The 12,499-nt window shown below is 58.7% G+C and overlaps 2 protein-coding genes across 2 annotated transcripts in view; one reads left to right on the forward strand and one right to left on the reverse strand.

Moving 5' to 3' along the window:
• Positions 1-3,534, forward strand: part of NOP56 (NOP56 ribonucleoprotein) — a gene marked incomplete at its 5' end in the record, with an annotated part of 5,559 nt that extends 2,025 nt beyond the window's left edge. The window contains 10 exons of the mRNA XM_010568487.1: positions 94-208; positions 306-467; positions 571-769; positions 997-1,184; positions 1,315-1,466; positions 1,660-1,760; positions 2,104-2,252; positions 2,434-2,555; positions 2,739-2,852; positions 2,974-3,534. Coding sequence (XP_010566789.1) covers positions 94-208; positions 306-467; positions 571-769; positions 997-1,184; positions 1,315-1,466; positions 1,660-1,760; positions 2,104-2,252; positions 2,434-2,555; positions 2,739-2,852; positions 2,974-3,180 — 1,509 coding nt within the window. The remainder of the gene's footprint in view (positions 1-93; positions 209-305; positions 468-570; positions 770-996; positions 1,185-1,314; positions 1,467-1,659; positions 1,761-2,103; positions 2,253-2,433; positions 2,556-2,738; positions 2,853-2,973) is intronic.
• Positions 3,535-3,739: 205 nt separating this feature from the next.
• Positions 3,740-12,499, reverse strand: part of IDH3B (isocitrate dehydrogenase 3 (NAD+) beta) — a 9,051-nt gene continuing 291 nt past the window's right edge. The window contains exons 2-12 of the mRNA XM_010568488.1: positions 12,214-12,331; positions 10,420-10,518; positions 9,445-9,565; positions 8,956-9,016; positions 8,302-8,434; positions 7,721-7,854; positions 7,164-7,266; positions 6,366-6,512; positions 6,148-6,242; positions 6,001-6,061; positions 3,740-3,898 (exon numbers count right to left, since the gene is read on the reverse strand). Coding sequence (XP_010566790.1) covers positions 3,821-3,898; positions 6,001-6,061; positions 6,148-6,242; positions 6,366-6,512; positions 7,164-7,266; positions 7,721-7,854; positions 8,302-8,434; positions 8,956-9,016; positions 9,445-9,565; positions 10,420-10,518; positions 12,214-12,331 — 1,150 coding nt within the window. The 3' untranslated portion in view covers positions 3,740-3,820. The remainder of the gene's footprint in view (positions 3,899-6,000; positions 6,062-6,147; positions 6,243-6,365; positions 6,513-7,163; positions 7,267-7,720; positions 7,855-8,301; positions 8,435-8,955; positions 9,017-9,444; positions 9,566-10,419; positions 10,519-12,213; positions 12,332-12,499) is intronic.

A 12,499-nucleotide genomic window follows, 5' to 3' on the forward strand; every position in this document is an offset into this window, starting at 1 on the left:
GGGTCTCGTACCCTGGTGCTGCCGCCATTCCCGCGGGCCGCGCGTTCTGGTGGCCGCCGTGTGCCCCGGGGGCCTGATACCCACCCCCCGCAGGTGGAGGAGAGCGTCCTCACCGTCGGCAAGTTCCACAACGTGGTGAAGCTGGTGGCCTTCGCCCCCTTCAAGTCGGCCCAGAGCGCCCTGGAGAACATCAATGCCGTCTCCGAGGGTGAGCGGGCCGCGGTGGGGCCGGGGGCACCGGGGTAACCCTCCCCACGGGGAATTGCGTGGTCCTGCTGATCACTCCACCCTCCCCCATCTCACAGGGATCCTCCACGAGGACTTGCGGCTCCTGCTGGAGACCTCCATGCCGGCCAAGAAGAAGAAGGCGCTGCTGGGAGTCGCCGATGCCAAGATCGGGGCCGCCATCCTGGAGGAGCTGGGCTACCAATGCCAGACCGGGGGGGTCGTGGCTGAGATCCTGCGGGGTGAGTCCAGCTGCGGAGGGGATGTGGAAGGGGACGCCCTGGCCGTGTAGAGGGGGACACCCGCCACCGTCGACAACGTGGTGACGGCTCGCTTCCCGGCCAGGGATCCGCCTGCACTTCCATGCACTGGTGAAGGGCCTCACCGCCCAGTCGGCCTCTAAGGCCCAGCTGGGCCTCGGCCACAGCTACTCCCGGGCCAAAGTGAAGTTCAACGTGAACCGCGTGGACAACATGATCATCCAGTCCATTAGTCTCCTGGACCAGCTGGACAAGGATATCAACACCTTCTCTATGCGCGTGCGGTAAGCGGGGGTCCCTGGGGCGGGAGGGCAGCACAGGCCCGTCTCCCCATGCTTACCGCAGGCAGCCGCCCTTCTGGCTGCCTGTACAGAATGGGGAGGGAGAGTAGCACCTCAAAGGCACAACCCGGCTGGGGTGACGGCGTCCTGGCCGGAGCATGCCTGGAGGGACACACGGGGCGAGGGGTCGGGCTGCGGCACTGACACTGTTGTCCCCTGTCCACCCCCAGGGAGTGGTACGGGTACCACTTTCCCGAGCTGATCAAGATCGTCTCCGAGAACTACACCTACTGCCGGCTGGCCAAGTTCATCGGGAACCGCAAGGAGTTGAGCGAGGAGAGCCTGGAGGGGCTGGAGGAGATTGTCATGGACAGTGCCAAGGCGCAGGCCATCCTGGAAGCCTCCCGCTCCTCCATGGGTGAGTGGGGACAGGCGATGGTGGTGGCTCCGCCGGAGTGCTGCGCTTCCCAGGGTGGGTGGGCTGCAGCGGGAGGGGGTCACGCCTGCCCTGGGAGGTGCCGCTCAGCCCCCGACACCCGTTTTGCCAGGGATGGATATTTCTCCCCTTGACCTCATCAACATTGAGAGCTTCTCCAGCCGCGTCATCTCACTCTCCGAGTACCGCAAGGGCCTGCAGGAGTATCTCCGCTCCAAGATGAGCCAGGTGGCTCCTAGCCTCTCAGCCCTCATTGGGGAGGTGGTGAGTGCGAGCGCGTGTGCGCCCCGGGTCACCCCAGGCTGCGGAGATGATGTCTGAGCAAATCTGTCAATCCACTGAGCTGTCCTGCTGACATCTCTTATTGCTGATCCTTGGCCTGGAGGACTGTATGCGGCCCAGAGCCGGGCTCATGGTGGTGGGGGGCAGCCTTAACCCCCATCCTCCTCCTTCCCAGGTGGGCGCCCGCCTCATCTCCCACGCCGGCAGCCTGACAAACCTGGCCAAGTACCCGGCCTCGACGGTGCAGATCCTGGGGGCCGAGAAAGCCCTCTTCAGGTACCGCTGCGGGGTGGTTGCGGTGATGGCAGGCCCCTGGGCTGCCAGCTGCGATGCGCTGGGCCCCCATGGCCTTGGCCGCATGTGATCAGCCAGCCCCAGTGTCTGAGCGACCACCGTGGCTTTGTGTCTTGCCTGGCAGGGCCGTGCCCCCGGGCACCCCTGGAGGTTAGCGGGGCCGTGGGGGAAAGCGTCTGTCCCAGTGGGTTGCGCTGGGCCACTTGCGGGCGAGAGCTGGGGCTGCTGGGGGGAGCGGGAGCCAGTGGCAGCTTCGATGTGGGGGTGCCCCCAGCCATGGGTGCTCCCGCGTCCCCTCCCTGACCGCTCCGCCGACCGGTTCCAGGGCGCTGAAGACGCGAGGGAACACTCCCAAGTACGGGCTCATCTTCCACTCCACCTTCATCGGGCGAGCAGCCGCTAAGAACAAGGGGCGCATCTCCCGCTACCTGGCCAACAAGTGCACCATCGCCTCCCGCATCGACTGCTTCTCAGGTGCCAGGGGAGGGGGGAATGGGGTCCTGGGCTGCCTCTGCGATGATGGGAATATTTTTCGTCAACAGCATCTCACTGTGTGAATGGTGACTCCTGTGGTCTGAGCAGAGCGTGGGGCAGGGCAGGGTGGGGTGGGGTTGGGCAGGGCAGGGGGTGCTGAGCCCCTCTCCCCTCCCCACAGAAGTCCCCACCAGCGTTTTTGGGGACAAGCTACGGGAGCAGGTGGAGGAGCGCTTGGCCTTCTATGAGACGGGGGAGCCGCCCCGCAAAAACCTGGAGGTGATGAAGGAGGCCGTGGTGGAGGTGAGGCTGCGTGGGGACGGGCAGGGCCCCGCTGTCGGATGTGATGTCAAACCGCTGTCCTGACCCGCCGTGGAGGCAAAAGACTGATTTAATGAGGCTGATCCGACCAGCGGTGCTGGGTGGGGGTGGGTCCTGGGCTGGGAACCTCTCCTGCGGGGCTGAGCTCCCCCTCTCCTCTGTCAGGCCAGCGAGGTGGTGGCTGAGGTCAAGAGGAAGCAGGAAAAGAAGGAGAAGAAGAAGAAGAAGAGGGAGAAGCGGCGCCTAGAGGCCCTGGCTGCGGCTGCAGAGGAGGTGGAGGTAGGGGGCTGCCAGGCAGGAGGGGGCTGGGATGGGCCCCAGCCCCACGGGGGTGAGGCAGCTGGGACATGGGGCTCCCTGGGTTGGGCACGGCTCCTGCTGACCCAGGCGTTCCCCTCAGGAGAATGACATCGAGCCCAAAAAGAAGAAAAAGAAGAAGAAGCAGCAGCAGGAGCCGGAGACAGACTCGGAGCCGGAGGAGAACGGGCTGGAAGAAGAGGCCTTGCCCAAGAAGAAAAGGAAGCTAATGGTAGAGGCTGACGAGGAGGAGGAAAAGAAGAAGAAAAAGAAGAAGAAGAAGGAGAAGGCCAGGGATGCAGAGGACTAGGCGAGCGGGGCAGAGCTGGAGCCGGGCTGTGCTCCAGCTGTATGGACTCGCAGACTGACAGGAGCTCAGCTTGGTGCAGCGCCTTGCCTGTCCGCTGGCGTTCTGTGCCAGCTGCCCCCCGGGCAGTGTAGCACGGCGGGGCGGCCACATTAAAGGCCTGGTGGCACCTGGTGGTTTAGGTGAGTCCCTCTGGCTGGGCCGAGGCGCCCGCAGCCCCTCGGGTGGCGTGGGAGCCTGAGGCAGTGCTGCCTCCTCGAGCCCCCCTGCAGCCCCTTCCCCTGGGGGGCCTTGGACTGCACCCACTGCCTGCCTGGTGCAGGGGGCAGGAAACCTCCTTGGCGTGAGTGACCCTCAATAAAGGGCTGAGGTTGTTGTCAATCCCCTTTGGTCTTGTTTTGCTGCAGCTGCTGCTGCTGAAGGGGCAGGAGCCTGGGAGGGGCTGTGGCTTCCCTCACCCTGGCAGGAGGTGACCACGGGGGCTGCCCCAGCCGTCCTGGGTGAGGAGGGAAGCAACGGGGCTGTGTGTGTTCGGAGCACTCTGGGCAGACCCCTGTCGTGCTGCAGAAGCTGTTTTTATTAGAGGGAAGCAATAAATTACCAGGTGGGCACGGCGGGAGCAGGGAGGACAAGGCGAAGGCCCCTAGACATCCAGGGCGGCTATCACGGCTTGGGTGAAATCCAGGGATGTGGCGTAGCCCCCCATGTCCGCCGTGCGCACCTGCAAGGAGAGGGGAGCGTTAGCAAGGAGGGAGGGGGTCCCTGCAGCAGGCCTTATGCTGGGTGCTGTCGCTGCAGGAGGAGGCCCACCACTGAGGCAACTTCGCAGCCCTTGCTGGGAGTGTCCAGACCCCCTGCTCCATGCCAGCCAAGAGGGGCCATGGCCACCCTGAGCTTCGGTGCACCCCGTTTGGTGTGTCTGGGTGTGCACAAACGCTGGGCCTCTTGCCTCCGGTTCCAGCACACCGAGCCCCTGCTGCAGTGGGGGGGTGGAATTGAAGCAGCAGAGGAGTCACGGCAGCCCCTCTCCAGGCAGAGCCATTCCCTGGGCTCACTTGTCGCAGCAGGCTGGAGGGGACAGTGAGGGGCTGGCAGCGGTGGTGTGGGACTGGGGCTCACCCCTGGCCTTTCCCCCAGCCGAAGCCGTGCTCCCACCACGGCAGGCAGGGTCCTGTGTGCGCTGCCAGCCCGGCTTCTGGCCCCGGCCAAGCCCCCTTGGCAGCTGTTCCACAACCTGCCCCAGTTCCCCTCGGGCCTTGGGCCAACCCTGAGCTGCACCGGTGTGGTGTGGGGCAGGGGCAGAGCTGGGGTAGGGGGGAAACAGCACCTGTGCGGGCAGGGGTGGGGAGGGGAAGCATTGGACCCTTTATTTGCAAACATGAGTACACAGCACAGCATTAAATACGTGTCCCAGTCGCTCTCTCACGCACACAGTCCCCTGCCCCTGCAGTCACCGGCCAGGGCAGTGCTTCTGTGGTCCCACCATGTGCCTTCACAGCCCAGCCCCACACTGCTTCTGGCCCCCAGCACCCCCCCCAGAGAGCCACACAGGCTCCAGGGGTTCATACTGCTGGGCAAAGAGCTCGGGGTGCTGCCTGCTGAGGGACAAGCACTGGCTGCACACAAAGGTGCTGACCTACCTGGGGGGCTCAGCTTGGAGCCCCCTGCTCCCCAGGTGCTCCCCGGCCCTCAGAGACCAGCCACAAACTCACAGCGGGGGGAGGGGGGCAAGGAGAGCAGCCACCCTCTCCCCAGCCCTGCACCAGTTCCCAGCAGGCAATAAAGCCTCACAGCTGCCTCTCCCTACCCATGGGATTGTGCCAGAAAGGGGACCCTCGCTCTGCACGAGCAGCTTGCCCTTGTGGGGTCACAGCTGCGGGGCCTCAGCCCCGTGGTCCCATTTATTGCTAAAGCCTCTGTGGGCAGGGGAAGGCTCCCACAGTCACAGTAGTCCCGCCGTCCCTGGGAGCTGCCTGCCGAGCTTGGGCCACTGCCTGTTCATCCCCGAGTCACCCCAGCCGCCCTGCTGAGATCCGCACCGCCCTCCTCGCAGGGAGGGCACAGGGGGGGAAGACGCTGCCTACGCGAACCGGAGGGACCCTGCCCTCGGTGCCTCTGGCAATCCCTGCTGGCAGTGACTGGGGGTGGTTACTGGGCTCTGGGCTGGTCAGGAGGAGAGCCATCCTCATCCTCCTCCTCCCCTGGGGCAGCAGGGAACCTCGGCCAGGGCGAGCTGCAGGGAGGGGGATGGACGCGCTGCCGGGCTGTAAGCTATGGGAAGCGGCTGCAGGGTGAAGTCCCCGACTCCCCGGGGTGAGTGGGGTTCCTAGGCACCATAGTGGGGGTGCAGGTTGTCAATCACAGACTTCACGAAGTCAGAAGTGGTGGAGTAACCGCCCAAGTCCCGTGTCCGAACCTAAAAATCCAACACAGGGAAGGGGAGAAACAAGGGAGAAACGTGATCGTGAACGGAGTGAAATGATTGCGAGAAGGGAGAGGAGAGCAGCTTCCCTCTATGCACCCAGCCAGAGACCCCAGCGGGGCAGCATGCGAGAGAGGCCGTCTGATGTCCCCCAGCCCTGCCAGACCTTCCCTAGCCAGCAAGCACTGCTACAGGCAGCAGGAGCAACCCCGGGACAAGCGCAGAGGGGCTGACTGCAGCCGACTACAGCCACAGCTGCACGCACACAGGTTTCTGAGCCAGAAATGGGTGACGAGGTCGGAGACTCGCCCTTGTCCGTCAGAGAGAACGCAGAGCAGCTCGCTACCACAAACACTCACGCAGCTACAGACAGGCGGCAAGGCCAGCTGCCCAATACTCACTTTTCCAACTTTGATCACCTTCTTCACCGCATCCGCGATCAAATTGGAGTGAAATTCCAAGCTGTTGAGAGGAAAGGAGCCGTGGGTCAGTCCCTCCATCAGCCCGCGGTGCCCACCCCACCACATCCCCACCTGAAAGGCACCTACTTGAGATGCCGCAGCATGTTGGCGGCCGAGAGCAGCATGGCAGTGGGATTGGCGATGTTCCTGCCCACGGCCTGGGCGAAGGGGTGGCGGGCGCCCTGCAGGAAGAGAAGCCATGGTGATGAACCATCTTCCACACCCCTGTCCCCAGCAGCCTCCCACCCCAATAACCCAGGGTGCTGGTACGGCATAGCAGCCTCCGGGAAGCCAAAATTCCTCACCATCTCGAACACAGCGTACTCCGCGCTGTAGCTCTCCCCGGGAACCACACCAGCACCGCCCACCAAGCCAGCTGCCAGGTTATCGATGATGTTCCCATAGAGGTTTGGCATGACCAGGACGTCGAACTGGTAGGGGTTCTGCACCAGCTGCACAGAGGGAACAGGAGGACGTGAGGCCCTGCACACCAAAGACGGGCTGCAGGCAGCTCGACAGCCCTCGGGCCAGGGCAGCGTGCACGAATCTGGTGGAGCATCAGAACCCACTGTGTCTGAAAACATCCCCAAACTGTGCTTGTGACAGCTGGGAGCATGGGGAGACCTGCTGAAATGGCTCAGGAGCCACAGACCTACACCTGGTAGAGTTTTGCAAGCCCAGATGAGACATAGTTGCCTCAGGGCAGGTTTAGATTGGCTATTAGGAAAAGCTTCTTCACCGAAAGGGTTGTCAAGCACTGGAACAGGCTGCCCAGGAAAGTGGTGGAGTCACCATCCCTGGAGGTATGTGTAGATGTGGCACTTAAGGACATGGTTTAGTGGTGGACTCGGTGATCTTAAAGGTCTTTTCCAACCTAAATAATTCTGTGACTCTATGATTCTAAATGGCCCTGCCACCTTCAGTCCCTGCAGCTCCTGCCCTCAGCTGGAGCAGAGCAGGGAGAAGGGTCCTGCCTTGTGCAAGGAGCAAAGGTGTCGGCAGCAGCAGCTTTTCAGGTTTCAGATCTTTATGGCTTGGCTCAGCAGGCCCAGCAGCAGCGGGCAGTGCAGAACAGCTCTGGGGCAGGGAAACGGGATCCTCACCTGCATGCAGCAGTTGTCAATGATCATGGTGTCAAATTTGATCTTGGGGTACAGTTCTGCCACTTCTTCACAGCACTGTAGGAAGAGCCCATCACCTAATTTCCTGTGAGATGAGAAACACATCAAAGGGTTTGCAGGACAGTGAACTCATTTCAGCAGTGAAATCATTACAGCAGCAGGTAATCCAATAGCAACTGGTGCCCCACCGCAGCAGGGCAGGGGAAGGCAGGCAACCCTAGAGCACCCCACACCACCACACGCCCACAGGTGGTGAAATTGGGGCCCAGGGGGAGCAATGAGGGATCAGCTTTCCATGCCAGAGCTCTTCCCCTTCTCAGCTGACAGCCTCTGGGATGCAGCTGTCAGGCCTCATGCTGAAAATGAGACCGTACAGAGAGTTAAAAACACGATCCCCAGGGAAAGCCCAGCCTCTCTGGAACCAGCCTGGCACTGCGCTCTTGGGATCAAAAGCTGAGAGCAAAAATGTCCCAGATGTGACAGCGGTTGCATGTCCGACAATCAAGACAGCGCTCCAAACCTGCTCCTGTGGCACTCACATAATGTTGGCTTTGTGCACAGCTGTGACCTTAGAGCGCCCTTTTTTGGTGGCATAGTCAAAGGCGAACTTGGCAATGCGCTGCGACTTGGCCCGGGTGATGATCTTCAGGCACTCGATGACTCCCTTTGCACTCTGGACAGGAAAGGGAACGTGAGCAGCCGTCACACATGCCATGCAGCCCAGCACCCTGCCTCACCAACCCACACCACGCCAACAGTCCCAGCACTTCAAGACGGATGAGCTGTCTTTGCCTGACGCCGGATCACCCCCCACCAAGAGGGTCCTTAACACCCATATCCCTTTTTTCTGGCATTATCCCTCCTGCAGCCCACCACCATCCTTATTGAGTCTGCGTGTATTCCTATCACTACTGTCCTAATTCCATCACTGTCACTTAGTACATCACTGCTGCTCCAGCCAATTTCTTAGTGGTGCTGAACAGGTCTGGTACAGAAAGCAGGAACATGTCCCCAGCAACAAGGAAGGCCACACATCCTGGGGCAGGTTTCCCTGTCCCTCAGCGAGGCCAGCCATAACCCCCAAGCAGAGGACCCGCGTGCTGGAGGGAGGCTCCCGTACCTCATGTTCCAGAGAGCTGTACTCCCCCTCCGTCTGCTCACGGATGATCACGAGGTCCAAGTTGTTGTGGCGTGTTTTATAGCCGGGTAAGCTCTTCACATGGACAACGTTTGCAAACAAGTCTAATTTGCGCCTGCGAGCGAAGCAGCAGCAGAATCAGCATTTCATCATAAGCTATTTCTGGGGCAGTGACTGTTCCCTACAAGTACTGGGAGTAACAGCTGGTGATGGTGCCAACAGCTCCCCACCTCCTGACACCTTCCCATAGCTACCTATCCACCTATCTATCCGTCTATCTGCCACCCTTCCCCTCACAGATCATGAGCCAGCAACACCTCGTCACAGCACAGCTTCGACGACCCTCTGTCAAGGCAGGCCACCACTGTTCGCTTTCCAGCCACCCACCCCCTCCTCGCCAGGACTCCCAAGAAAGCAGGCAGCAGGACCACACTCAACAGAGGCAGCTCCTGGCCACAGACAGTCCTTCAGGATATTTTGCTTCCCGATGACACGTTAATTTCCCATCTGGCCTAGACTCACTTCCTTCGGCCCCTGGTTTAGTGGCAGAACACCACGACCAAACGCAATAGAGTTTTCCCAGTGACTGACTTGTAAGTGCCCAGCCCTGGCAGCCAAGCAAGGGACTGAGCTCACCTCAGCCTCATGTCGTAAGAAGCCAGCTCTCCCTTGTACTCCATGGGGGTGTGGATCTTGCCTGCAGACAACATTGAGCAGGAGTAAGAACACAGAGCTGACAGACGCTAAGGACATCGCCTGAGCCCAGGCGACAGAGCAGCAAGGGTTGGGAGGGGGGGGAGCTTCAGCAGAACCTCAGCCAAGCGTGGAGACTGATCTCTCGCTATATGGGACCCTGACAAGGCTCTTTGCTTCTCTGGGCCATACTATGAGATCTTGTTTCAAGAGCAGAAGCCAGATATAACCTCCCCTTTGGTAAGTTCAGTAAGTACTTCAGTCAAAATTTGCTGCTTAGCTTAAAGACAGCATCTTTCCTTCTCCAGGACCTAAGTGCAAAAATTCCTGCCCTCTGAAAGCACCTAATGGCGTTTGAGATAAGGCAACATTTCCTGCAGGCAGAGCAGAGACCCCCTCTGTGCTGGACAGACCACTGCCACAAGTCCTTACCTATAAGGGCGACTTTACTTTCCTTCATAGAGTCAACCACCTGATCCAGTTTTTCTTCTGACGCCATGTTCTGCACCTCACTCAGGTGATGCTCATCAAAGATCACAGGCACGCTGGCAGCCTGTGCAAGAGATGCAAAGACAGAGCCGCCACCCCATCAGATCAGAGACTCAGCAAGGAAGTTATGCTACACATTACAGCGGGCTGCTGGCAGGGGGCTTGGAGAACTGGGACATGAAACCTTAAACCAGCCAGACTGCCGGCTTGGTGAGAAAAAGGGAACTGGGCTCATGAAATGCTGAACCTGGACCTCTGGGTCACTTTGGTTCCAACTCAACAATGATGTTTTCTGTCACCATTAACACCAGGACTCCCCTTCCTTACTGTAATTATAGTTTCAGCTGCATAACCTATACCGTGGCAGACAACTCCATGTTTGCTGCCTTTGATGTGACAGAACTTGTCTGTTAGAAGACACAACTATTAACTACTGACTTCCTCCCTGAGTTCTGACAGGGCTCATTGCAGGTTAGGAAAGTCAGAAGGACATAAAGGGTTCTGGACAGGTGGACAATGACAGCCCTGCGGCCACGTTCCCGACAGGAGCAGTGAGGATGGCCTGTGTCCTCCTCATCACCAGCCTGGACTGCGCCAGTGCTTGCTGCTGCTCAGCAGAGGAAGGAGGACCGAGCAGGGGATGGACCCAGACTCTGCTGGCTCCAGGACACGGTCCCAGGCTGGGAATATTTTCACACTGATGAATGAGACAGCTTGCAAGATTGCTGCTCAAGCTGAACCTATTTATGGAATGGGTGAGATCCCAGGGTTTTCACAACCAGCTTTCTTCTGCACCAGAGGAGACAGACAGGTTGGTCCTGGAGGGCCTCTGGATCAGCAGTATCTTTAACCAAGTCTGCAGCTGCTGCTCCTCCCTTCTCCGTCCACCCCATCCCACCATGGGGCCGGAGCCGTTACCTTGAACACCTCCTTGACAGCATGCATGAGCTCCGGGCCCACCCCGTCTCCGGGCAGCATGGTGACCTGGAATGTGCCCTCAGACTTCGCATTTTCTGACTGCATAGAAAGCAAAGAAGAGTCAGACCTTCTGCTGCACCCCAGAACCTGACCCAAACAGAAGCCCTAACCTGCAAGCAGTGAACTAGAGGAAGGTTACTTAGAATATGAAGAATACCCGCACCCCCAGCACAGTTTTTAGTAACAAAAATTTACTGCAGCACTAACAGTGAGTTTTAACTTAAAGAGCTTCTGCTCCTGTGCTGTTATGAACACACTGTGCAGCAGAGACACCCGCTATCCTGTGATCTGCTGGCAACCTAAAGAGCTTTTCCTCATACAGCGTTCTGAGGTATTTCTCCCTCTGTACAGCAGAAATCCATCTTACTGGGAGCTAATAGCACAGTCTTGTGTTATTAAACTTCCCTCGTTCCTACTTCATATCCTCAGCATCTCCTAAGCCTGAGACTCATCTTCCTGTTGCATTCACATTGTCTCACAGCTTTTTGTTGAGCATGCTTTTTTTTTTGGTCCTGAACACAAAATCAGTCTCCAAGATAATTCTTGAGACATTCCACAGGCGATCCACCTCCAAATCAATGCCGCCTGCTCCCCAACCATAGCTGCCTCCTATTTTTACACAGTTCTTTTACTAATCCCCACCTTCTTTAGCCAGTAATTCCCTGCACAGAGCTGACCTCCAGGCATGAGATTTCACAGAACCACCCTCAGGGACTAGACAGTCACAGAGACAAGCATTTCATCCAACAACTTAATTGGACAACAAAAGGAGTAAACAAGTAGCAACGCCAATGTGACTTGAGAAATGCCCGTGCCTCAGTGACACAAAGAGTAGGTGATCACAGAAACAGTGATCACGGAAAGGCAAAATGAAAGAGCAAGTAGGAAAAGAAATACTAGATAGTCTTTACTTTTGATTTTTAGTATCTTGGAATCAAGTTCCAGGGCAGAAAACCTCGCCTACCTAAATTTCAAGAAACAGCAAAGCACCTGCAGAGGGAACCACGGCATGGGCCCCCCCGGCTCAAGGCCAAAAGAATGGCTTCACTGCTGAGCCCTCTCCTTTAGTGTCTTAAATAATAACATCAGACATCTTCACTTATAAATGAGAACCCACCATCTTGTTCGTCTGAACGTGACAAACATGATGTTAATTCGCCAGCCAGTGCTTGGATTGTTTCTTCCACCCTTAGTTTCGCAGAAAACAACTCACCTCTCCATCACAGCTCTTATTTCCTGACAACAGAGCCTGAATAACTTGCTAAGCTACCACTTGCTCTTACCTTATTTGCGCTCTAATAATTATCGCATTATTTCTTGTGTTATTTTATGTCAACTACTACAGGTAGCTACAGTAAATTTAGCACTAAATAGCAAGGATTGGATCAAAACGATTTTCACTACTGCAATCAATGCTGCACTCTGGCTGCACTAGTGGTTTTAGCTGTACCAGCAGAAAAACACTCGCCATCGCCACCCTGCCAGCAGCCTCCCCCGCATGCAGGCGAGGCTGAGCTGGGAGCCAGAGCGGAACTGCTGGGAGAACACGCTGCTCCGAGAGTGAGAAAAGCTGCTTCCAAAAAGCAGCCTGGGAGCATTTCCACTGCCCAGGAAGCGCTCTTGCCCACCCCTCGCATTCACCCATTCCCCTGCTCCCCACGGCAGCTCTGCGCCCCGCAGCGAGTGCCGGGGGCTGACTGCGCTCAGGGTGGGCACTGGGACCCCCGCTCTCACCTTGGCCCGCGGGATCTGCTGGAGTGCAGCGGAGGCACGCAGGCCCCTCCAGGCCCCGAGGCTGCGGGCACGCAGGAGACCCTGGGGCGGAGACGGTGGGAAGGTGAGACACCCCAGCCTGGAGGTGCCCCCCACCCCCAAACCCAGACCAACCCCTTGCTCTGGGCTGACCCCCCACCCCCTGCACGTTCCTGTCAGCCCACACTAAACCCCCTGGCCCCACAGGTCCCACCCTGAACACCCCCCAGTCCAGCCCTTCACCCCCCAGTCCAGCCCTTACACCCTG

The sequence above is a fragment of the Haliaeetus leucocephalus genome, unplaced genomic scaffold (assembly GCF_000737465.1).
Source record: "Haliaeetus leucocephalus isolate CR32 unplaced genomic scaffold, Haliaeetus_leucocephalus-4.0 Scaffold245, whole genome shotgun sequence".
In the NCBI taxonomy this organism is placed as follows: domain Eukaryota; kingdom Metazoa; phylum Chordata; class Aves; order Accipitriformes; family Accipitridae; genus Haliaeetus; species Haliaeetus leucocephalus.